This window comes from Pongo pygmaeus, chromosome 9 (genome assembly GCF_028885625.2).
Source record: "Pongo pygmaeus isolate AG05252 chromosome 9, NHGRI_mPonPyg2-v2.0_pri, whole genome shotgun sequence".
NCBI classification, from domain to species: Eukaryota; Metazoa; Chordata; class Mammalia; order Primates; family Hominidae; genus Pongo; species Pongo pygmaeus.
Window position 1 is genome coordinate 95,854,331 of NC_072382.2, and position 26,879 is coordinate 95,881,209.

The 26,879-nt window shown below is 38.7% G+C and overlaps 1 protein-coding gene across 7 annotated transcripts in view; it reads right to left on the minus strand.

The window, feature by feature from the left end:
• Nucleotides 1-18,378: 18,378 nt before the first annotated feature.
• The window catches only part of MRE11 (MRE11 homolog, double strand break repair nuclease), a 78,926-nt gene continuing 70,425 nt past the window's right edge, over nt 18,379-26,879 (minus strand). For all 7 annotated transcript variants that reach the window (XM_063671360.1, XM_063671359.1, XM_063671361.1 and 4 more), the window contains one exon: nt 18,379-18,701. In XM_063671360.1, the coding sequence (XP_063527430.1) occupies nt 18,645-18,701 (57 nt within the window). In that variant the 3' untranslated portion in view covers nt 18,379-18,644. The remainder of the gene's footprint in view (nt 18,702-26,879) is intronic.

Here is a 26,879-nt window from a genome sequence, read left to right on the forward strand (position 1 = left end):
ACAAGCCTGGCTCCCCCCACCCTGCCAGGTGGCGCCGTTGCTGACCCCACGCCCAGCCGTTCCCACTCCCGCCCGAAACTCCTCCGACAGGGCTTGGCTTCGGGGCTCCGTCCCCAGCGCGTACATACTCGCGTGGTGTCGGCTTAGCCTCTTGTAAAAGGAAGCAGGTAGGCAGGTGGGAGGAAGCCCACAGGGGCACTTGGGATGATGAGGGGGCATGCTGGCAAAGCCGGGTCAGTGACAAGGATATATTCCATTTGTTTCCACCTAAGCCTTAGCCTTGGCACAGTTTCAATATCGAAGTGGATCGCTGCGTCCCGGCGGTCCCAGGAAAAAGGCAAACCAAAAAATAGAGATGTTAAGGATTCTCCAAGTCCACGGAGTATCCAGATACCAGAAGTGCTGGAGGGCTTATTAAAGGCTTAGAGTTTCTTTGACAGCCCCCAGGAATGCAATATGGGGAGCTTTGCTTTTCAAGGTAACTCTTCAAAGCAGTTCTGATACCATCAAAGAAGCGAAGGAAAAGGGGAATTTAGCTGTGTGCTCACCTCTTGGGTAACTGAGTTTTTCTGCCATGGAAGTCCTTGAAGCTGTTATCTTTAAGGGATATTACGATCCATGCTGTTTTTCATTCCCCACCTACTACTCCAGGAAACCTTGCTATCCTGCTCACCCGTTTTCACTTCCACTGTGAAAACTCTCCCAGTCACTGGGTCCTCTGCCACCCACATGCCTGTGGTAAAGACCATGGGCTCTGTAATTAGGGTTTAATCCCAGCTTTGTCACTTCCTAGCTGTGAAATCTTGGGCAAGCCATTTAACATTTTTGGCCTTGGTTAAAAGGCTTTCTTTTCCTAAATGTGAGGTTTTCAGAGACCCCTGTATACACCTCTCACTGCATTGCCCTCTGGTGCAAGAGATGCAATATCTGGTTGACTACTTGTAACCACCCCTGACCCCCAACAGGAAACACCATGTAGATTCTTTACATTGTGTCAACGTGCCCTGGGGAGCAGTGTCCTTTGGGCTGGGACCCAAACAATGACTCAAACCTAGGTATCACTCTTGTCTCCAGTTTTCCACTTCACATGTACTCTTCAAGCAACTGTGTCTGGAGGAAAGGATGGCTAGCAGATATCCCTCAATTATACTGAAGGACCTGGCAGGTCTCACAGGATTAAAATGGCTGAAATAGGGGATTACGTGACAGATCCTAGAAGGGACAAGGTGCTAGGCCGATGAAATAATACATTTTTAGCTCTAGGAAATAAACCAAGAGACTGCCCGTAAACACTGAAAGCTTGGGGGCCGGGCGCGGTGGCTCACGCCTGCAATCCCAGCACTTTGGGAGGTCAAGGCGGGCAGATCCACGAGGTCAGGAGACCGAGACCATCTTGGTTAACACAGTGAAACCCCATCTCTACTAAAAATACAAAAAATTAGCTGGGCGAGGTGGCGGGCGCTTGTAGTCCCAGCTACTCGGGAGGCTGAGGCAGGAGAATGGCGTGAACCTGGGAGGCGGAGCTTGCAGTGAGCCGAGATCGTGCCACTGCACTCCAGCCTGGGCGACAGAGCAAGACTCCGTCTCAAAAAAAAAAAAGCTTAGGTAGACTTGCTGCTCCATCAAGATGACCTGGCATCATCTTGAGAGGCAAGGCTGGAATATGATGGTCATTTAGAAAACAGAATCCTAGTCAATTGACTGTGCCCAGTGTCAAGAAAGAGTGTATGGATAGAAGAGGAATTGTCAGCGTCAAGCTCAGAGAAAGAAATCAAAGGTAGCCAGTGCCCTTCCAAGCACTCTCTTCCAAGTACCACAGAAGGTACTTGCTAGCAGGCATATTTGTAATCTGGGCCACCTAACTAATGTCTTCACTTTGATTCCCTGCTCATCATGCCCACCTTATAAGTGTGAGGGCATTTACACCAGAAGCCTGAAACTTCTTTCTGAAAGAGGTGAGGAGTTTTAGTTTTTAGCTTTCCCCCAAAGCATCTCCTGTGACAAATACTCTAGTGTGAGAGGGTTCATTTGGGAGATGAAGGCAAACACCAATAGGGAAGTGGAGAAGTGTGACAAGAAAGGGAAAGCAACCAAGAGTGTTGTCAAGCCAGCTACCACTGTGGGTGACAAGCTGAAGCCTGCTGGGAAGCCAGTGTAAGGTGTACACATCAGCTGTCCAAGCCAAGGGGTGACAGAGCTGTGGTATCTGTACTCCACCTCCTGCTAGTCACTGGTTCAAGGCTTCTCCCAGGGGTCTGCTCCTTCTCCCAGGATGCTCCTGAACTTCTGGCCTGCCATGTGGATAGCCAAAATGGGCTCCAGAGGCAAAAGAAGGGCTCAGGCAAATAAATGCTACTGCTGGCAGTTGCAAGTTGCACTGGTGTGCTCTGAAGGGGGAGGTGGTCCTGAGAAAATCCAAGGGTAGGCATGAGGTCTGGAATCACTTCCTCTTCCTCTTCTCTTCCCCAGGCATTCAGCTCTCCACTCAGCCAGGCCTGGGCCTCCTAAGCCCTGCCAAGCCCTCCTCTTAGCCCAGCACCACTGCCCCAAACTTATCCTGAACTTCTGAAGTCACAGTCTTTTTTTGAGACGGAGTCGCTCTGTCACCCAGGCTTGGAGTGCAGTGGCGTGATGTCGGCTCACTGCAAGCTCCGCCTCCAGGGTTCACGCCATTCTCCTGCCTCATCCTCCCGAGTAGCTGAGACTACAGGCGCCCGCCACCACACCTAGCTAATTTTTTCTGTTTTTTCGTAGAGATGGGGTTTCACCGTGTTAGCCAGGATGGTCTCGATCTCCTGACCTTGTGATCCACCCGCCACGGCCTCCCAAAGTGCTGGGATTACAGGCATGAGCCACTGTGCCCGGCCGAAGTCACAGTCTTTAATGAAACAAGAATATCCCCTCACCTTACCCCACAGGAAGGCTGAGTTATTAAAAGAAGTTCTTTTCTCAGAGGCGTTATGGGTCCTGTAAATCACTGTTGCTCTTACTAAGTGGTTATGGGAGGATACAAGCAGCTCTTACAGTGAACCAGCCTCTTGTTTTGTACATTACAAATAAAACCAAGGACACTGAATAGTCAGTTTGTGCCAAATAGTAAGTATATTCCTAGATCTCTAGTAATAGTCACACACAGTAAACACAGAAAAGAGCAGAGGGTTTCACTCTCTCAAATGTACTTAAAACAAACAAAAAAAAAACAATAAACCACTTCACACTATTTTAATAAAAATGAGACCAAGAATTATAGAATACAGTAGTCCCCCCTTATTCATGGGGTAAACATTCCAAGAGTCCCTGTGGATGCCCAAAACTGTGGATAGTACCAAACCCTATACAGGCTATACATGAATTTCTTTTTCCCTCTTCACAATTTCATGGATAGAAGATTCGTTCTTATTACAGATCTTAGCAGCCTCAGCTTACGATTTTTCCCTCCTTCCTTATTAAATCAAGAACTTTCACCTTTTCACATAAACGAAGTATTTTATAGCTTCTAGCTGGCATATGCTAATTGCCAGCATTGCTACTCTTGCAGCTTTGGGGCTACTATAAGTAAAATAAAGGTTAGTTGAACACAAGCACTGCAATACCTTGATGGGAGCTCTGACAACTGAGGTGGCTACTGAGGGACTGAGAAGGAGGTACTGCATGGATATGCTGAACAAAGGGAGGATTCACATTCTGAGTGGACAGAGTAGGGTGGTGCAAGATTTCATCAGAAACTGCAGAAAACGAAACCTTGGATAAAGTGAGACTACTGTAACATCATATAGAGACCTACGAAAGAGGTTTTGAGAGTCTCACCACATCAGTATTCCTGACACTGCAAACAATGCCTTTTTAACACCAATATTATTCTCTGAAAAGGCCCTACTTGAGTTAAAAACTCACCACACTCACAGTTCCTTATGGTACTAATCACAGTGGCAGAAGGGAACAAACAGCAGTTCAACACAGTGCCAGGCACATGACAGTCAATCCTAGTTTAATTGTACCAGTTGTATGTCATCATACTTGAATTACAAATGAACCAAGTAAGCCTGAAATACCAAGTACAGCTGAAGATATGCTCAAATGCAATAAAAATGCAAAGTGTGTAGGCAGGCTAAGCTAGGAATTGCTTTCCAAGTTCCAGCACACTGAGCCATAGAGTAAAAAGGTATATTTAGGATATGTAAAAAAAAGTACAACCAAGCTCCAACTTCAGTTTGTGGCCCCAAATTAAATTCTAAGTTGCTTGAACTTACTCTGCACTTCTACATAGAAACTTTTCTAAATGGTGGCTAGGGTCTTAAGCCAACTCCAACAACCCATTTAACCCATATACGGATAAATGGTAGCCTTTATCGTAAGATTGCTAGCTAAAGTTCAGGGCTCCAAGATGTTATGCTCCATTATCTGCTCCTCTTGAATTAAATGTCCCCCTGGGTGATCTCAGCCACCTTCACTGGTTTAATGATCCATTACTCACCAATGACTCTAAGATCTGTACCTCACTTACCACCTGTTAAAAGCTCCAAATCTGTATTATGTAACATTTCACTGTTGATTGGACATTATGACCTGGAATACCCATCCACTTCAACAAGCTCCAAACTCGATTCATTATATCCTGCTCTTCCCTCACTTTCTTGTACTTGCTCCTTTCCCTATTCACTTGTCCACCATGGTTAGAATCTTGTGGTCATCTCACATACCACCAATTACATGACACTGTGTATTTGAGGATGCTGCTTCTCTGCCTACAGTCATCCACTCCACCACCTTAGAGCCAGAAAAGCTATTCTTCAAGACCCAGCTCAAATGTTATCTCCCCTCTGAAGACTGTCTGACCCCCTTGACTGCCACAACCCCAGAACAAGCAAAGTCAGTGTTCCCAAATCTGCTCTTTTAAAAGTGCTCCCATAACATATGATTCATTCTCTGATACTATACTTTCCTTGTTGGGGTCTCATGATTTGCTACACATGTATTTCCTATGAAATTGTCAGCATTACCAGGCCAGGAACTACTGTCTTCCTAATGTTGTCTCCTACAGCCTAGTACTAAGACAGGGAAAACAGGCAGTACTGAGGTTGAGATACTGGCTCTGGAATCAGACAACCCAGGATGCAGGTCTTTATTTCTCTAAATACTCTTTTATCTGCCTAGTATAAGTTCCTGGGACATATCTAATTTTATTTTATTTTATTTTATTTTTCCGTAAGCTATTGGGGTACAGGTGGTGTTTGGTTACATGAGTAGGTTCTTTAGTGGTGATATGTGAGATTTTGGTGCACCCATCACCCGAACAGTATACACTGCACCATATTTGTAGTCTTTCATCCCTCACCCCCTCCCACTCTTCCCAAGTTCCCAAAGTCTATCGTGTCATTCTTATGCCTTTGCGTCCTCATAGCTTAGCTCTCACATATCAGTGAGAACATACGATGTTTGGTTTTCCATTCCTGAGTTTCTTCACTTAGAATAATTTCTCCAATCTCATCCAGGTCACTGCAAATGCTGTTAATTCATTCCTTTTTATGTCTGAGTGGTATTCCATTGTGTGTGTGTGTGTGTGTGTGTGTGTGTATATATATATATATATATATATATATATATACACCACAGCTTCTTTATCCACTTGTTGATTGATGGGCATTTGGGTTGGTTCCATGATTTTGCAATTGTGAATTGTGCTACTATAAACATGCATGTGCAAGTATCTTTTTCGAATAATGACTTCTTTTCCTCTGGGTAAATACCCAGTAGTGGGATTGCTGGATCAAACAGTAGTTCTATTTTTAGTTCTTTAAGGAATCTCCACACTGTTTTCCATAGTGGCAGTATTAGTTTACATTCCCACCAGCAGTGTAGAAGTGTTCCCTGATCACCGCATCCATGCCAACATCTACTGTTTTTTGATTTTTTTATTATGGCCATTCTCGCAGGAGTAATGTGGTATCGCATTGCGGTTTTGATGCATTTCCCTGATGATTAGTGATGGTGAACATTTTTTTCATATGTTTGTTGGCCATTTGTGTATCTTCTTTTGATAACTGTCTATTCACGTCCTTAGCCCACTTTTTGACGGGATTGTTTTTTTCTTACTGACATGAGTTGGTTGTAGATTCTGGGTATTAGTCCTTTGTCAGATGTATAGATTGTGAAGATTTTCTCCCACTCTGTGGGTTGTCTGTTTACTCTGCTGACTGTTCGTTTTGCCATGCAAAAGCTCTTTAGTTTAATTAGGTCCCAGCTATTTATCTTTGTTTTTATTGCATTTGTTTTTGGGTTCTTGGTCATGAAATCCTTGCCTAAGCCAATGTCTAGAAGGGTTTTTCCCATGTTATCTTCTATAATTAGTCCTTTCCCCACTTTATGTTTTTGTTTGCTTTGTCAAAGATCAACCGGCTGTTTAAGTATTTGGGTTTATTTCTGGGTTCTCTATTCTGTTCCATTGGTCTATGTGCCTATTTTTATACCGGTACACGCTGTTTTGGTGACTATGGCCTTATAGTATAGTTTGAAGTGAGGTGATGTGATGCCTCCAGATTTGTTTTTTTTTTTTTGCTTAGTCTTGCTTTGGCTATGCGGGCTCTTTTTTGGTTCTATATGAATTTTAGAATTGTTTTTTTCTAACCGTGAAGAATAACGGTGGTATTTTGATGGTGATTGCATTGAATTTGTAGATTGCTTTTGGCAGTATGGTCATTTTCACAATATTGATTCCACCCATCCATGAGCATAGGATGTGTTTCCATTTGTTTGTGTCATCTATGATTTCTTTCAGCAGTGTTTTGTAGTTTTCTTTGTAGAGGACTTTCAACTCCTTTGTTAGGTATATTCCTAAGTATTTTACTTTATTTTTTTTTGCAGCTGTTGTAAAAGTGGTTGAGTTCTTGATTTGATTCTCCGCTTGGTCACTGTTGATGCATACAAGAGCTACTGATTTGTGTACATTCATCCTGTATCTTGAAACTTTGCTGAATTATATAATCAGTTCTAGTAGTTTTCTGGGGGAATACTTAGGGTTTGGAACTTAAATAACTTGCTCCTGAATGAGCTATGGGTCACAAACGAAATCAACATGGAAATTAAAAAATTCTTGAACTGAAAGACATAATGACCCAACCTATCAAAACCTTGGGATACAGCTAAGGTGATGCCAAGAGGATAGTTCATTGCCCTAAATGCCTACATCAAAAATTCTGAAAGAGCACAAACAGACAATCTAAGGTCACAACTCAAGGAACTAGGGAACTAGAACAAACCAAACCCAAACCCAGCAGAAGAAAGGAAATAACCAAGATCACAGCAGAACTAAATGAGATTGAAACAAACAAAAAATACAAAAGATAAATGAAACAAAAAGCTGGTTCTTTCAAAAGATAAATAAAATTGATAGACCACTAGCAAGATTAACCAAGAAAAGAAGAGAGAAAATCCAAATAACCTCACTAAGAAACAAAACAGGAGATATTACAAGTGAAACCACCAAAATACAAAGATCACTCAAGGCTACAATGAACACCTTTATGCACATAAACTAGAAAACCTAGAAGAGATGGATAAATTCCCGGAAAAATACAACCCTCCTAGCTTAAATCAGGAAGAATTAGATACCCTGAACAGACCAATAACAAGGAGCGAAACTGAAATGGTAATTTAAAAATCACCAACACAAAAAAGTCCAGAACCAGACAGATTCACAGCAGAATTCTACCAGGCATTCAAAGAAGAATTGGTACCTATTCTTTTGACACTATTCCACAAGATAGAGAAAGAAGGAACCCTCCCTAATTCATCCTATGAAGCCAGCATCATCCTAATACCAAAATCAAGAAAGCATACAACCAAAAAAGAAAACTACAGACAAATATCCTTGATGAATATAGATGCTAAAATCCTTAACAAAACACTAGCTAAGTGAATCCAACAACATATCAAAAAGATAATCCACCATGATCAAGTGGATTTCATACCAGGGATGCAGGGATGGTTTAACATACGCAAGTCAATAAATGTGATATACCAGATAAACAGAATTAAAAACAAAAATCACATGACCATCTCAATAGATGCAGAAAAAGCATTCCACAAAATCCAGCTTCCCTTTATGATTAAAACCCTCAGCAAAATCAGCATACAAGGGACATACGTTAATGTAATAAAAGCCATCTATGACAAACCCACAGCAAACCTAATACTGAATGGGGAAAAGATGAAAGCATTCTGAGAATGGGAACAAGACAGGGATGCCCACTCTCACCACTCCTCTTCAACATAGTGCCAGAAGTCCTAGCCAGAGCAATCAGACAAAAGAGAAAGAGCATCCAAATCAGTAAAGAGGAAGTCAAACTGTTCTTGTTTGCTGATATGATTGTTTACCTTGGACATATCTAATTTAAAATATCATTATCCATTTTGTATATGCAATAAAACCTACTTTCTGTAAAAGTAACAATTTTCTGGTTCTGTTGCTGGATAACCACTTAAAATGAGATTTTTTTTTTTTTTTAATTATACTTTAAGTTCTAGTACACAATGTGCAGGTTCATTACATAGGTGTATACGTGTACCATGTTGGTTTGCTGCACCCATTAACTCGTCATTTACATTAGGTATTTCTCCTAATGCTATCCCTTCCCCCCCACCCCACGACAGGCCTCAGGTTGTGATGTTCCCCGCCCTGTGTCCAAGTGTTCTCATAAAATGAGAATTTCTTCATTAGCTCTCAGAGGGGGCAAAAGGAAGATACAGTTCCTCTAATGAGTAGAGCTGTGCAATTAATGTTTCAAGGGGATTTTCTATAATTCTATAGGTTGAGTCACATTTCTTAACATCAGCTCTCATTCTATGCTCTTAATTGCTATTGGGCTATTTTTTTCTACTTCTTTTTCATTTCTGTTGTGTGCTTTGTTTTGAATCTGATCCTCAGAACGAGAAAGAGGATAATTAGCCATATTTAAGCTATTTGATTAATATTGCATCTTACAGAGGGAGAATGATGATTAAAGTGTTTTTTTAAAAATAGCAATACCAAGTAAAAAAATTGTTAAGGATATTTCTAGAAAGCATCACAGGATCAGCAACTCATTTTCACAGGATGTAAGCAACAGCTACCATTGATCTTAGGCTCTTTTGAAAATGCTTTAATAGGATTTTTTTTATTTCTTTGAATTACCACTTGAGGCCATTAATTTTGAGCATCAGAAAAAGAAGTCTTTTTTCATATTAATTTTACACTGACTTCTATTTCATAAAGTTCATGCTATGATAAAAGAAATTCTAGCAATTACAGTTGAAGATGCAGCTTGCAGCCGATGGAACCATCAAAGGTTTTATATGCCGGGACTGTGCTAATCACTTCATAAGCATCATTGCATCTAATCACAAAACATACAAGGTAGGCATTTTTATCTACTGAATGGGGAAGCAGATGTTCCAAGACTGACTTGTATAAGTCACACAGCTAAAAGGATTGGAAGATTGAAGCCCAGGTCTGACTGATCAACAATCTTATCATTAGCTTCTAGGTGAAGAGTACTGTTAAAGCCTAAAACCAAATGGAAGAAACCTTTTACTGTGAAGTTCACAAAATCAAATACATGACTAGGTATTGGGTAGGGTGCAGTGAAGAAGGTGCTCTCATGTTGCTGGTGGGAGTATAAATGGATATATCCTTTCTGCAAAGGAATCTGGTAAAACTGTCATAAGCCTTAAAATATTTTCATCTCCTTTACCTGAAATTCTATTTTTTACTCTATCCTAGCCTACAGATATAATTTTTAAAATGTGGTCAAAGATTTATGTACAACTGACAGTATATTTTATTTAAAAAGAGTCGTTGTTTATTGTGTGTACATATGTGCATATATATATATGCAGATTAAATAACACAATGTCTGGAATTTGCTTCAAAATCATCTGGACCAGGGGAAGAGAAATGGATTGAAGCAGGATGATGGATACATGTAGGTTTCTCACACCCTATCTCCACATAAAAAGTATAAAAATATTATGTAAAAAGATGACTCCATCAAGCATTATTTATTATAGTGAAAAATATATTATGCTGTGGTATTCCATGACCCAAAACACTATGCAACCATTAAAAGAAATGTTTTTGAGAAAAATTTAGTAACACAGAAAATGCTTTCAGAATAACACAAGCAGGACACAAACTGATACAATTTCACTTCAATTATGCGAAGAGTTAAAGGGCGCACAGTGAAATGTTAATAGCAGGATTTTAATATCCTTTTTCTTCATATTCTTTTGCATTTTTCACAAATACTTTTTATACTCGGAAAAAACTCAGTAGTTTACAGAGGATAACAGTCCATCTTTATCTGTAACAGGTTCCTAATTATTGCCACTGTCACAGATGAGTCACTGGTCTGATTAGCCAACTGAAACAATCTGACTAGGGTGGCAATTTTGGGTAAGAAGGTGTTTGGAAATCAAGTCGTTGACTTCATAACTTAAGACTCTAATGCTTCTACTACATAACACAGTCATTTGTGTTTACGGGAGGTATTTCCATTGTCAAGGAGTGAGGGGGAAATTAACAGCTCTGCTTTATTTCTGTGAGTGCTTTGGAATTTTTTTTCTTTTAACAAAATCTATTTATGTCTTCACATAGTCATGCATTAAGTATTTACTAAGAGCCTGCTCTGTGCCAGGCACCATGCTAGGCTTGGTTCAGAGACAAAAACAGCAAGGGGCCTTCCCTTAAGGAAACTCAATTTAATGGGAAAGGCAGTGTCTAGAGTTACGGCATCACATAATAAAAGGTTGTGGAAGAGGTGAATTCAGGATGAACCCAGGCTGGGAATCCACAGCCTGCCAGAAGGCACTTGCTGTTAAGAATTGTTATTTAGGAATTAAACTTGTAAGTACAGCATAAATGGCATGGTCCGAGCATGGTGGCTCATGCCTGTAATCCCAGCACTTTGAGAGGCCGAGGTGGGCAGATCACCTGAGGTTAGGAGTTCGAGACCAGCCTGGCCAACACAGTGAAAACCCATCTCATCTCTACTAAAAATAGAAAAAAATTAGCTGGGTGTGATGGCTCATGCCTGTAATCCCGGCTACTCGGGAGGCTGAGGCAGCAGAATCACTTGAATCTGGGAGAGATGGAGGTTGCAGTGAGCCAAGATCACATCACTGCACTCCAGCCTGGACGACAAAGCAAAACTCTCTCGAACTTAAAAAAAAAAAAAAAAAGCCATGGTCATTTTCTTCACACAATTTCGATTTTTATCACTCTGCCCTTAATTTCAGCCTTTTATAATATCGTATGATTTTGTTGAATAGTCTAACTGGTGGGTCAAGAACGGACTTTCACCTTCAGATCCTACATGTTTCCTTCGCTGTGTACAGACTTTTCCCCTGAGATGTAGGATCATCACAACCTTCCCTGTTCCACTGCCTGCAAGCTGCGTCTTCAATTGTAATTGCTAGAATTTGTCTTTATCATAGCATGAACTTTATGAAACACAAGGCAGTTAGAGCCAGTATGAAAAAAATACAACTTTTCTTTCTCTGGTGCTCAAAAATAATGGCCTCAAATGGCAATTAAAAAAATCTTATTAGAAGCATTTTTTAAAAGCATGTAAGATCAATGATAGCTATTGCTTGCATCCTGTGAAAATGAGTTGCTGATCTGGTGATGTTTTCTAGAAATATCCTTAAAGACATTTTTACATGGTATTGTTGTTAAAACAAAAACAATCCATTTTAATCATTATTTCCCCCTCTGTAAGATGCAATATTAATCAATGGCTTAAATTAACAGGTAATTATTTTCTTTCATGTTCTGAGGATCTGATTTGAAACAAAGCACATAGCAGAAACAAAATAGAAAAAAATAGCCCAATAGCAATTAAGAGCATAGAAATCAATTCCCAGCTGGACTGTGGAGTTGAATTGGAAAGGCAAAACATAAAGTTCTGAAGATAACACAGAAGAAGTTACATAACCTTAAGGTAAGCAATGCTTTTCTTGAACAGAACACAAAAACGTTACACCTTAATCAATGTAAGTTGGACTTCATAAAGTCCAATTATGCAATTATAAAAATAAAAAAGTTATGTTCCTTAAAAGACCCTCTGTTCAATTAGACACCATTTATACAACAAAAACCAACTCCAGATGCAAAACCAGATAAATTTGACTACATTAAAACAAACTGTTGCACTGCAAAAAAACCACCATAAGAAAAATAAAAATACAAACAAGAAGTTGGGAAAAAATTTTACAATATATTATAGACAAAGGGTTAATATCTAATATTTGAAAAATATTTTTTATATTGAGTGAAGAAAAAGGGGACCAGACATTCTAGAAAAATGAGTAAGATACACAAACAAGCAATTCACCAAAAATGGATGTAAAAATGTACCTTAAGCATATTTTTACAAATTCAATTTAATTCATAAGAGAAATGCAAATTATAATTACACTAAGATGCCATTTCTTGTCCATCAGTTTGCCAAACAATCAAAAATTTGACGACAATACATTCTTCTGATGGTGAGGCTATAGAGAAATAGGTAGTCCATATATTGTTGGAGGGAATACAACTTTTATAAAAAGGAACTTGGCAACACTCAACAAAACTACATGTACATTTACTCTTTTACCGAATAATCACATTTCCAGGAATTTACTCTGAAGATAACACTTCTAAAAATTTTAAAATACTAGTATTACTATTGCAGTATTAAAAGTACTAGTATTAGCATTGCAGTATTATTTGTAATTGTAAATATCAGAACTACCAAAAGGCGCAAGTATAGGAGGACAGAATCAACTACGGCATTTAAACTCAATGGAGTACCATGAGGCTATAAAAAAGGAGGATCTCCATAAAATGTCATGGAGTAGTTTGTAGGACAAAAAACTCCATTTGTTCAGACAAAAAGAGTATATATAGCATAAAATCTTTTATGTAAGAAAATAGGGGACATGAAAAAATGTATAAATTTGCATATTTTGGTGAAAAGAATAAACAAAAATGAAATTGGTTACCTACAATGGGTGGGGCAAAAAGGGATGAAAGGAATAGGGAAGGGAGTAAGACTTGAGTGTGCATTTGAATGATTTAGACTTCAGGAAGCACGCTGATACTCTACATATTCACAAAATAAAACTAAATCCTAGACTAGAGGGAAAAACATGCTATATAAGGAAAGTATTGGAACAAATAAAAAAATTGGAAAATGGACTGTAGATTAACAGTATGGTGGTTATAAAAGGATATTCTTGTTCCTAGGGAACATACAATGAAGTATTAAAGAGTAAAGGAACATGACATTCCAACCTAGTGTCAAAAGATTGAGAAATTGTATGTGTGTGTTCACATTTGACATAAAAATATATGTATATAACATATACATATATGCACATATAGAATTTTTTTATAACAAAATGTCAAAAATTGCTTAATCTGAATAAACGATAAAAAGTTCTCCATTATTCTTGCAGCTTTCTGTAAAGTTGATACTATTTCAAGTTTTAAAAATATGATCTGGACTTAAAACTACTAAAAACCTCAGAAAGCAGTACTGGAATGATAAACCACTAGAAACTTTCAGGATACCTATGATGGGTTTATTTATTTATCTCATCGTTTACGGTAAAACACTTTAATGAGTGTAAAATGGATGCCTTCATTTCCAGACTACCCAAGAACCAATGGAAATGCAGTTGGGCCTCTCAGCCTATTAAGCAATGGCCTTTTGCCTCTAGCAAAATGTACTCAAAGTCAGATATACCATGCAATCAGTTCAAATGCACTAACAGGTAGACTGCAGTTATAAGCTTCTATGTAGAAAATTCTGATTTTTACATAAAATATAAACACGAAACACTTGGTATTGATATTAAACAGGCACTGTGATCAAGGGTACTTACGCACTAGTTTTGGGTATTTGTACATGAACCATCTTGACTACACAGTGTCTCAGAGGCAGAACAAAGTTTGCATGGGCCAACCAGCCTAATATCCATTAAACCTCTTTTGTTAATCAGCCATAATGTGCAACAGCCAGCCAAGAGCCCTTTAAAAATCACTTTACCACTTTTAATGTCAAGGCACCACAGATTAAATATCCTTTTATTTGACTTAAACTGAACAATAACATTTAAAACACACAATGGGAAGCAGTGCAGTTATCTCTCAAAATAGACAATGATGGTTTAATTAAGAGGTTGATAAAGCATATGTAGAAAAATCAGAATGTCAAAATAAGTACCAAGGAGAACATATACTTTGAAAAGGGTGCTAAAACATGTAGCTATAAAATCTGGGGTTCTTATCGATTGATGGATTGATTGATTGAGACAGAGTCTCGCTCTGTTGCCCAGGCTGGAGTGCAATGGCGTGATATCGGCTCACTGCGACCTTCAACTCCCAGGTTCAAGCGATTCTCCTGCCTCAGCCTCCTGAGTAGTTGGGATTACAGGCGCCCACCACCATGCCTGGCTAATTTTTGTATTTTTAGTAGAGTTGGGGTTTCGCCATGTTGGCCCTGCTGGTCTCGAACTCCTGACCTCAGGTGATCCGCCTGCTTCAGCCTCCCAAAGTGCTAGGATCACAGGCATGAGCCACTGTGCCCAGTGCTGAGGTTCTAATTCAACAATTTTTCTTGGTAGTCTTGCCAACAGTAATTGGAGAAACATGTTGCTAATTGTTGGCGGGGAGAGGATTACAGGTAAGCATACACATTTTAATACATATTCAATGTCTCAATTTGAAGAATAAAAATGCATTGCTTTCACCACTTAAAAAGAGCTAAAATCAGATCCAGTTATTTGACACAGCAAAGACATACAAATGTACATGGCAACAGCAAGTTATATAAGCTGGTTCTTCAGATCAAAGTAAAATTCTAGTATTTTCTGACCAAACTAAGTTCAAAAGTACTAAAAGAAAATGAAACAGGCAAATGATGAAATGTGGATCTTTTTCATTCAAGAATATGGAAACTCACTGGACTGAAAAACCCAAATCTTCATTATACCAAACTTCCATAATGATCTTAATGGTAGTTAGCTTTAAAAAAATACAAAATAGGCTGATTGCGGTGGCTCAGGCCTGTAATCCCAGCACTTTGGGAGGCTGAAGTGGGCGGATCACAAGGTCAGGAGATCGAGACCATCCTGGCTAACACGGAGAAACCCCATCTCTACTAAAAATACAAAAAAAAAAAAATTAGCCAGGCGTGGTGGCGGGCACCTGTAGTCCCAGCTACTTGGGAGGCTGAGGCAGGAGAATGGTGTGAACCCGGGAGGCGGAGCTTGCAGTGAGCCAAGATGGCGCCATTGCACTCCAGCCTGGGCGAGAGTGCGAGACTCCATCTCAAAAAAAAAAACAAAAAAAAAACACCAACACAAAATACTATGAATTAAATATATGACAGGTACAAAAAGGACATCAGATTACTTTGGAGGAAAGTTGCTTTTAAATTCTATATTTCCAAAGAAGATATTTTACATTGAGATACTTTTTTTTTTTTTTTGAGACTGAGTTTCGCTCTTGTTGCCCAGGCTGCAGTGCAATGGCACAATCTCGGCTCACTGCAGCCTCCACCTCCTGGGTTCAAGCGATTCTCCTGCCTCAGCCTCCTGAGTAGCTAAGATTACAGGCACACACCACCATGCCCAGCTAATTTTTTGTATTTTTAGTAGAGACGAGGTTTCACCATGTTGGCCAGGCTGGTCTCGAACTCCTGATGTCAGGTGATCCCCCGCCTCGGCCTCCCAAAGTGCTGGGATTAAAGGCATGAGTCAGTGCGCCCAGCCCATTGAGATACTTTTTTACTCAGTTTTTTTCTAAGAATGGATTTTTCTCTTTATGAAAACAAAATATTCCTTTTCTTTATAAAACTTTATATGCAAATTTATCAAGCTGGTAAATTCCATAACAGGCTGAACCAAATGAAATATTTAAGTAAAGCAAATTACATGATTAGAAGGCTAATTATGGTATTACTGCATAGGTTTAGCATTAATGCATACGTTCTAAGTTTATTGCAACTACACTAACTTCCTAATTTTAGATTTGCAGTTGCATCCTCCTAACTGCATCTAATGGCAGAAGCACCACCTTGTGGCAAAAGTAGGAGCTTTTAAATTACAGAAGTCAGGGCTGGTTACCCAGAAAGGAGAAAACAATATAATGGGCGTCCAGGACACTGCGCTGTTTCTTGACCTGTAGAGGGATTCCATCAGTGCTCAATTTATAATTATTTATTCAACCATATGACTTTTCTGTATTTATTGTATTTCCTACTTTTAAAAGTTTGGGAAAAAAAGTCTTTTACATACCTGAATTAAAGGTCACATTCCTAAATGCTTGAATTTTCTAAGCACCACTTAACATTTTCAAGGATTTCCTAGAACTTCGAGGAATCTTTAACCTTGTAAATGCGCTGTTGTATTTTTACGATAGGAAATAAAACACCAGAAAAATACTTATTCTTTGGTAAGTGACAGAAGAATTCCCTACAGATGTCTTCCTCTGAATGTTTTCATTCCTGCTCTCCCAAAGCCTCGAAGAGCAAATGCAGCTGCTTTCAAATCATCTGAAAGATCTCTACATTCCTATACCAACAGGTCTGAAAATTGTTAGAAACAAAAAACAAAACTCCTCTAAAACCAACAGATTCTGCAGGATCAATATAAAATACAAAGGATATATAGCACGTTTAACTATGTAACAATATTCAATCAAAAAAAGGTTTCCCTGTCACGTTTTATTTACCATATTTTCAGGGCTTGATACATAGTATTCACAAAATGACCCGAATTAGCTGGAGAGATTTTTCACCTTCTGTAACTGCTATGGCATCACTTTCCTTAGCGGTGAACTGAATCGCATTTAGTACCTCTTTTCACAGCCAAGAGCAACTTTTTTTTTTTTTTTTTAAGGAAAAAAGTTTTATTCCTTTTTTCCTAGGAACTTGTCAGGATACTTTAATGACCATTCCCTCACTATTACTCTCACCCAGACCCACCTAACTGATGCATGAGAAGAGCCACTAGCTGATGTGGCCCACAGCTCAGTCTGAGCCAGCATGGCTTGTGCAGGGGTAGGTAGCACAGCATCATCCAGACACTGCCTCCCCTGGTAGCTTCCATTCCATCATGGACAGCACTGCTCTTCCCTGACTTAACCTTCTGCTTTGTTCAAATACTAGAAATATTAGATTTCAAGTTCAATAAAGATGTGGGCAGATCTGCCTAAGAATATTTCACAGGACAATGCCTTCCACTGAGTTAATGTTACTTGCTCAAATAACCCTTATGCTCAAGTTAGGTACAGAAAAAATATTTTTAAGAAAGTCAATAGAATGTTATATTGCAAATTTTGACTTAGGCCTCTTCAAAAGTGCTATCTGAGGCAGCCACTAACCAAGTGTCTGTCTCTTATAATTTGACACATTCCAGGTATGACTATTCTAATGGTCATGAATATCACTGAGTCAAGTATTTGTTTCTACCTATGAAGAAATGGGCCATTGTACTCCCAAGATGTGTAACTTGAATTTTAAAGTAAAGCTGTCGCATAAGACTAGAAGAAGGAATAATCTCAGGGATCTTTTTACAGAGGATTATAAAGAATGGGATTATTTAACTTAAATCTGAAGATATCTAATTCTTATTTCTCCCCGAAAACAAGTAAAAAATAGAAACTTAACATGGGCTACTAAGATTTCTGGAATTGCCCATTCAGAAATGTATCACAGGAACCAAAGTTGAGATAAAATATTGTTAATGAGAAATCCTGGCATTGACATTCCACATTAAATATATTTCTATACTTTACTGTAAGATTCAACTGACCACTCTACCTAAAACAAATTCTTCAATATTTTCAAGAAGATGTAGTTTAAAACAATTTTTAACCCTTTTCCTCCTAGAACTAGGCACACACATATGTATGAAAGAGAAGAAAAAGAAAGGGAGAAAGGGAGAGGGAGGAACGGGGGAGAGAGAGACAGACAGAGAGAGAGAGAGAGAACACCATTAAGGATACAGAATAATAAAGGAAATTACTACCACTTAATGGGAACACAGTCTTTTGAAATCTTTGCTACAACTGGAATAAAAAACTCAGTAATTCTAACAGGTTATTCTACTCTTTTAAATAAAAACATATCTGTTCAAACTATTAGGTACTTCTAATCATTTAGTCTTATAAGAAGCATTAGAAAAAAACATACATAGTAACAAACAGTGAATTTAGGCACAGGTTCACATAAATTGTTTTACTTTCAAGAAACCCAGAACCTCTAGGAAATTACTAAAATTATGAAGAAGTTAAATTTTATAAGCTTTCCCTCAACTTTGGCTAAATGTAACCATATTAAAATACTGACATAGTTTTTCATCATGAAATAGAAATGTAAAATGGCAGCTTTATTTTAATCTTTACTCAAGAATGATATTGAAACAAAGCTCTTACTATAACAACCAGGTTAAAACACCAAGGTGAATCAATGCTATTGTATATGTCTGTGAGCTAGAAATTTCTTACTTATGGAGTCATGCTCAGGAAACAAAACTTAAAATCTTAAACTGTAAACTCTTAGCTTGTAACGTTTTCATTTTTTCTGTATCTTGCATGTTTCTCAGTGCCATTAAATATATTATCTTCTATTTCTTCTTAAAGAACTAGTGTTCTTAAAAGGATCATCATCGTCATCCTGAAATGAAATACAAACGTTGTATTAGTGATTGTTCCATGCTTCACTGAAACAAGACAGAAGTTCTTATGGGCAAAACAATACCAGTGAGAGTCATTTCACATGGGGTAGACTTTATTTTTCTATTTCCTTTATAACTGCGAAATATATTAAGTACAATTAAATTCTTAATGAGCATTAAAATGAAAATTTATCCTGCTGTGTGTGCATGCATCTACAATATAAACCACACACATTTCCCTCACTAACCTTAGTAAAGACAAATGAAGTATAGGTAAGCCAGAAAAATAATTCAAGTTATTTTATATTTGGTTTTTGAATATATTTTCTCATTTACATTTTATTACAGTTGTATCTACTCTTCTGGAAATTCACAGTGAAAAAATAATGAAGCCACATGGAGATCTAACTCAGAAACAGCTGTAATTTTTATTTCCCATTAGCGATTTAATGCTAGAAATAGCTAGCTACTCTCACACTCATGCAAAAAACAACCCAGCAAAGCAAGCTTTCAAATAGTTTTTTGGATAAAAAAAGAAATACATGCAGTATTTCAAGAGTTCCCATGCTGGCCGGGCGCGGTGGCTCACGCCTGTAATCCCAGCACTTTGGGAGGCCGAGGTCAGGAGATCGAGACCATCCTGGCTAGCATGGTGAAACCCCGTCTCTACTAGAAATACAAAAATTGGCCGGGCGTGGTTGCAGGCGCCTGTAGTCCCAGCTACTCGGGAGGCTGAGGCAGGAGAACGGCGTGAACCTGGGAGGCAAAGCTTACAGTGAGCTGAGATCATGCCACTGCACTCCAGCCTGGGCGACAGAGCGAGACTCCATCTCAAAAAAAAAAAAAGAGTTCCCATGCTATTGGGCTATAGATTGTATGCATGGAAAGAATAAATAGGAATATCAGATATTAACTAATAATTTAATTAAAGAGAATGAAAACAAACCTAAGATAAGTCCAATTATACAATTTTATGAAGATAACATAAAACCAATTCTTACGTATTCTATAAATATTCAGAAAATAAAGCAAATTCGTTTGTAAATTTTTTATTTGTGTTTAAGACATTAAAAGAAATTATTTGATGCTAGGCTTTGTTGGTGGTATCAGCACTTCCAAATGTTAGCTAAATTAACTATCTCTGATGAGAAATGGATGCCTTAAGAAATATAAATTCATTTTCATTTATTGATTCATTTTCTGCTACTATCAAAGGCAAAACTTAAATAAACCAGAGACAAATCCAAATGAAGTCTAGTAGATAATTTGCTAATAGTTTGTCTTTGCAGTTAACATGAACTAGTATACAAATATTTAACTGTAACATATAACCGCATATATATCCAGATGTTTTGGAATAAACAAACAATAATTGCTCACTTCCCTCCTGGAAGCAACATGTTAGTATTTAATAGGTAGAATGAGCTCTTACTGCCATTTTTCTTGGCAGCCTGAGTTAAGTCCTCTCAAGCTGTTTTAAACCACAGCTGAAATATAGGGAACATGGCAGCAACAGCCAAAGCTAAAAATGAAAGGTGTAAGTCACAGGCTACAACGTAGATAAACCTTCAGGAACGTACGCTATATGAAATAAGCCAGTCACAAAAAGGCAAATACTATATGATTCTACTTATATGAAGTACTTAGAGTAGTTGAATTCACAGAAAGAGAAAGTGGAATGCTAGTTACCAGGGAATGAAGAAGGGGAAACAGAGACTTGTTATTTCAGGGATATAGATTTTCAGTTTTGCAAAATGAAAAAGTGCTGAAGATCTGTTTAATATGGATCTATTTAACACTACTGAACTGTACACTTAATAATGGTTAGTTTTATGTTATGCTTTTGCTACAATTAACAATTTTTTAAATAAAAAAAATAAATGAAAGGGGTGATGGGCCTAAGAGAAACACCTTCAAGCAATTCAACAAAAACTAGCAAAGGCCCTTCAAATGGCAGCCATGAAGCAAAGGGGAAGGGCAGTATCCTTCAGTCATGTAGTTTTATTTAAACTTAATTGAAACAGCAAATTAATAAAGGCAAGAGGCAAGTCCTGACTTATAACTCTTCCTCTTCCTCCTCCTCATTCATGGTGGAGGAGATTTCATGGTTGCAGACACGATCTGGAATTGGATTTTTTTCCAGACATCCTCCCAAACAACATTTTGGACAATGCCTGAATACCTGTATGTCATGAAATCACCACCATGTGCCACCCTCTACATGACACATGTAGAGCATATAGTGAGTACTTAATAAATGTTCATTAAAGTAATATTAAAAGCTCTTGGGATATCATCATCATCATCATCATCATCATTTCTCCAAATATAAGTAAATGGTAGAAGCTAAAAAAAATTCTGATCCCACTGTTAACTGGGCAAATAAGAACTAAGTGAATATCATATTTTAAAAATCTACAGGACTTTTATATCTGAGGTATTACACTGATGGGCACTCAACATATGTTACTTGTTAACTCTTAACATTAACTATAGTTCAAAGGAAGGTTATCAATGAAACTTTTTTTTTTTTTTTTTTTTTTTTGAGATGGAGTTTCGCTCTTGTTGCCCAGGCTGGAGTGCAATGGTACAATCTTGGCTCACCACAACCTCCACCTCCCAGGTTAAAGTGATTCTCCTGCCTCAGCCTCCTGAGTAGCTGGGATTACAGGCATGTGCCACCATGTCCGGCTAATTTTGTATTTTTAGTAGAGACGGGGTTTCTCCATGTTGGTCAGGCTGGTCTTGAACTCCCGACCTCAGGTGATCCGCCTGCCTCAGCCTTCCAAAGTGCTGAGATTACAGGCATGAGCTACCGCGCCCAGCGGTATATTTTGAAACTATTTTTAAAAATAATTTTTAGTGGAAGAAGGACAAGATGGCCAACTAGACAGAGCCAAGAAGCACCACTGCCACTGATAAAGACCAAAATATCGAGTAAGCCAACATATTTTGAGCAGATCTTTGGAGGAAAAACACCAAGAGCTGATAGAGAGGTGATACAAACTGGAAGCTGAAGAGGGAGGAAGCTGGGAACCTTGTGGGGGTTGCCCAATGCCAGGGCTGGTTCTTGGCCTTGAAAGGCTCCTAGAAAGGGGTGAGTGAATGGATGATGGGGCAGCATACTCTCACTATGGACCTCAGAGATCCTAGCTACAAGATTCCATGCCCCCTGGAGACGTTTCAACTGGCAGGGGGATCGGCCCAAACAGTAGGCAGAGACAGAGCTCCAGAATACACGGAACCCAGGGGCTTTCATACGTAAGGCAGCTGCAGCAGAAGGTGGCCATAGGTGTCCATCTCCCAAGACTTCTTATTTCCCTTGGAGTAGGATTAGCCCCATCTGAATGCTGGGGCAGGACAGACTGGGGCCAGCTTCCCTGTGGGACAGAGAAACATCTGTTCTGCAGGCCCTCCTCCCCTACAGCCCCTTCCAGGGCCCCTGCCAAGCTGCCCTGCAGGAATGTGTGCACAGGGCAGCCTCTGCTGCCCAGCCTTGTTTATTGCTGGTGATTCCACCTGAGTACCTTCCTGGCAGCCTGGGAGCATTTCGGATTACCCAGCACAGCTGGTGCTTGACCCTGAGGGTCCAGATGATGGAGCCACAGGCTGGTCCCAGTGCTACAGGGCTACAGCACACAGCTGGGACTGTCGAGCAAAGAGCTGGGGCTGGCACTCAAGTGGGGAAGAAATCCCACTTTCAGAACACTGAGAGGAGTGAGACACGTGGGTTCGTGGGCCAGTGCAGGAATGGGACATGCCTTCCTCCACAGTGCTGGTCTGGAAAGGGTTTGGCCTGTCTGGCAGCCGTGGCCTCTGTCTGAGGGAGCCCTGCAACCTAAGACACCAAACAACAGTAATGCAGGTGCAGTGCCAGTGATAGGAGGGACCTCATCCATCACCCAAGAGTGGCCCTTGTGAGTAGTCATCTCTCTCCCCAACCCCACCACAGAGCACAGCTGCGAACACATAGAAATACAAAAGAACTATGCAGCTGAGTAAGAGCCTATCCGCTGGACACTAATGTTAAATGCCAGCTGCTGGATCACAGCCAAAATTACAACACCAAAATAATTCTGCCAATATACATCTCTGTGACACCCAGAGCAAGAATCTAGCCACAGTAAAGATCTATATAGAGCTGCGGACCTCTGAAAGCACCCAGAAACAAGGCCAAGTAAGTCGAGTGTACTCGACTTACACTGCAGTTAAAGGAACAATAGCCCTCTAACATGAGAAAGAATCAGTGCAAGAATTCTGGCAATTCAAAAAGCCAGAATGTCCCCTTACCTCCAAATGAGCCTGCTAGCTCACCAACAATATTTCTTAACCAGATTGAAATTACTGAAATGACAGACATAGAATTTAGAATCTGGATGGCAGGGAAGCTCATCAAGATTCAGGAGAAAGTTAAAACCCAATCCAAGGAATCCAGTAAAACAATCCAAGAGCTGAAAGATAAAATAGCCATTTTAAGAAAGAACCACACTGAACTTCTGGAATTGAAAAATTCACTACAAGGATTTCATAATACAACTGAAAGTATTAACAACATAACAGACCAAGCTGAGGAAAGAATCTCAGAGCTTGAAAACCAGTTCTTCAAATCTACTTGGTCAGAGAAAAATAAAGAAAAAAGAATGAAGAAGAATGGAAAAAAAAAACCTCTTGAGAAATATGAGATTATGTAAAGAGGCAAAACCTATGACTCATTGGCATTCCTGAGAGAGAAGAGAGAATAAGCAATATGGAAAACGTATTGGAGAACACAGTCCAGAAAAATATCTCCAATTTTGCTAGAAAGGTTGACATGCAAATTAAGAAATACAGAGAATTCCTATCAGACATTATATAAGATGACCATCCCCAAGGCACACAGTCATGAGATTCACCAAGGTCAACACGAAAGAAAAGATCTTAAAGGCAGCTAGACAGAAGGGTCAGGTCACTTACAAAGGGAACCCCAACAGGCTACCAGCGGACATCTCGGCAGAAACCTTACAAGCCAGAAGAGACTGGGGACCTGTTTTCTGCATCCTTAAAGAAAAAAGAAATTCTAACCAAGAATTTCATATCCCACCAAACTAAGCTTCATAAGCAAAGGAGAAATAAAATCCTTCTCAGGCAAGCAAATGCTGAGGAATTCATTACAACTAGATCAGCCTTACAAGAGGTCCTTAAGAGAGTGCTAAATATGGAAACAAAAAAACACCACCTACTACCACAAAAACACACTTAAGGACATAGCTTAGAGACACTATAAAGCAACTACATAATCAAGTCTACAAAACAACCAGCTAACAATATGATGGCAGGATCGAAATCTCATATATCAATACTAACTCTGAATATAAATTATCTAAATGCCACTACTTAAAAGGAATACAGTGGCAAGTTGGATAAAAGAACAAGACCTGACTGCTGTCATCAAGAGACCCATTTCACATGTTATGACACACACAGGCTCAAAGTAAAGGGATGGAGAAAGATCTAACATGCAAATGAAAAACAAAAAAGGGCAGGAGTCACAATTCTTTTATCAGATATAGCTGCCTTTAAACCAACCAACAGTAAAAAGGGACAAAGAAGGGCATTACATAATGATAAACAGTTTGATTCAACAGGAAGACCTAACTATGCCAAATATATACATGCCCAGATTCATAAATCAAGTTCTGCTTAACCTAAAAAAAGACTCAGACAGCAACAGAGTAACAGTGGGAGGCTTCAACACCCCAATAACAGTGTTAGAAAGAACATCCAGGCAGAAAACTAACAAATTCAGGACTTAAACTTGACACTTGACCAATTAGACCTAATTGAAAGCTACAAAATATTTCATCCAATAACTGCAGGATACAAATTCTTCCCATCTACACACAGAACATATTCTAAGATAGATCATGTGTTCAGTCATAAAGTAAGTCTAAATAAATTCAAAAAAATCAAAATCATACCAAGTATACTCTGAACTACAGTGCAATAAAAAGAGATATCAATATTAAGAAGATCTCTCAAAACTACACAAATACATGGAACTTAAACAATTTACTCCTGGATAACTCCTGGGTCAATAATGAAATTAAGGCAGAAATAAAAAAATTCTTTGAAACTAATAAAAATTCATTCATTAATTAATGAAATTAATTTCATTAATGAAAATAAAAATAGAATCACAACTTACAAAATCGTAGGGATGCAGCTAAAACTGTTAAAAGGATAGCTTACAGAACTAAATGCCTTAAGAGAATCAAATTAACAATTTAATTTGTTAATTTAAATCAAATTAACAATTTAACATTGTACCTAGAGGAACTAGAAATGAAAGAACAAACCAGCCCCCAAATTAGCAGAAGAAAAGAAATAAATTAGAGAAGAACTGAACAAAACTGAGATGCAAAAATCCATACCAAAGATCAATGAAATCAAGAATTGGTTCTTTAAAACAATAAACAAAATTGATAGGCTGCTAGCTAGATTAACAAAGGAAAAAAAGAGAAGATCCAAATAAGTACAATCAGAAATGACAAAGATGACATTACAATTGACCCCACAGAAATACAAAAGATCTTTAGAGACTACTATGAATAACTATTCACACACATTAGAAAATCTAGAGGAAATGGATAAATCCCTCGAAACACACAACCTCCCAAGACTGAACCAGGAAGAAAGTGAAAACCTGAACAGACCAATAATAAATTCTGAAATTAATCAGTAATAAAAAACTGACCAACCAAAAAAGCCCTAGACTACATGGATTCACGCCATATTCTATCAGACATACGAAGAACTGGTACCAATCCTACAGAAATTATTCCAAAAAATCGAGGGCGGCTCCTCCCTAACTCATTCTACAAAGCCAGCATCAGCCTGATACCAAAATCTGGCAGAGACACAACAAAACAAAGAAAACTTCAGTCCAATATCCCTGATGAACACAGATGCAAAAATCCTCAAGAAACTAGCAAACCAAATCTAGCAGCACATCAAAAAGTTAATATACCATGATCAAGTACGCTTTATTCTTGGGATACAAGGTTGATTCAACATATGCAAATCCATAAATGTGACTCACCACAAAAGCAGAATTAAAAACAAAAACGATATGATCACTTCAACAGACACAGAAAAAGCTTTTGATAAAATCCAACATCCCTTCATGATAAAAACCCTCAACAGACTAGGCACTGAAGGAATATACCTCAAAATAATAAGAGCCATCTATGAAAATCCACAGCCAACATCATGCTGAACAAGCAAAAGCTAGAACCATTCTCCCTGAGAACCGGAAAAAGACAAGAATGCCCACTCTCACCACTCCTATTCAACATAGTACTGGAAGTCCTAGCCAGAGCAATCAGGCAAGAGAAAGAAAGAAAAGGCATCCAAACAGGAAAAGAAGTCAAACTCTCTCTCTTTGCTGACGATATGATTCTGTACCTGGAAAACCCTAAAGACTGCCAAAAGGCTCCTAGAACTGATAAACGACTTCGGCAAAGTTTCAGAATAAAAAAAAAAGTGTACAAAAGTCAGTAGCATTTCTATACACCAATAACGTTCAAGCTGAGAGTCAAATCAAGAACACAATCCCATTTACAATAGCTACAAAGAAAATTAAATACATAGCTATATAGCTAACCAAGGAGGTGAAAGATCTCTACAAGGAGAACTATGAAACACTGCTGAAAGAAATCACAGATAACACAAACGCAAAAACATTCCATGCTTAGGAACTGGAAGAATCAGTATCATTAAAATGACCATACTGCCCAGTGCTACCTACAGATTCAATGCTATCCCTATCAAACTACCAACGTCATTTTTCACATAAATTAGAAAAAAACTATTCTAAAATTCACATGGAACCAAAGAAGAACCCAAACAGACAAAGCAACCCTAAGCACAAAGAACAAAGCCAGAAGTATAACACTACCCAACTTTGAACTATATTATAAGGCTATAGTAACCAAAACAATATGGTACTGGTACAAGAACAGACACACAGACCAATGGAACAGAACAGAGAACTCAGAAATAAAGCTGCGCATCTACAGCCATCTGATCTTTGACAATGCTGACAAAAACAAGCAATGGGGAAAGGACTCCCTATTCAATAAATGGTGCTAGGATAACCAGCTAGCAATGTGCAGAAGAAAATGGATCCCTACTTTTCA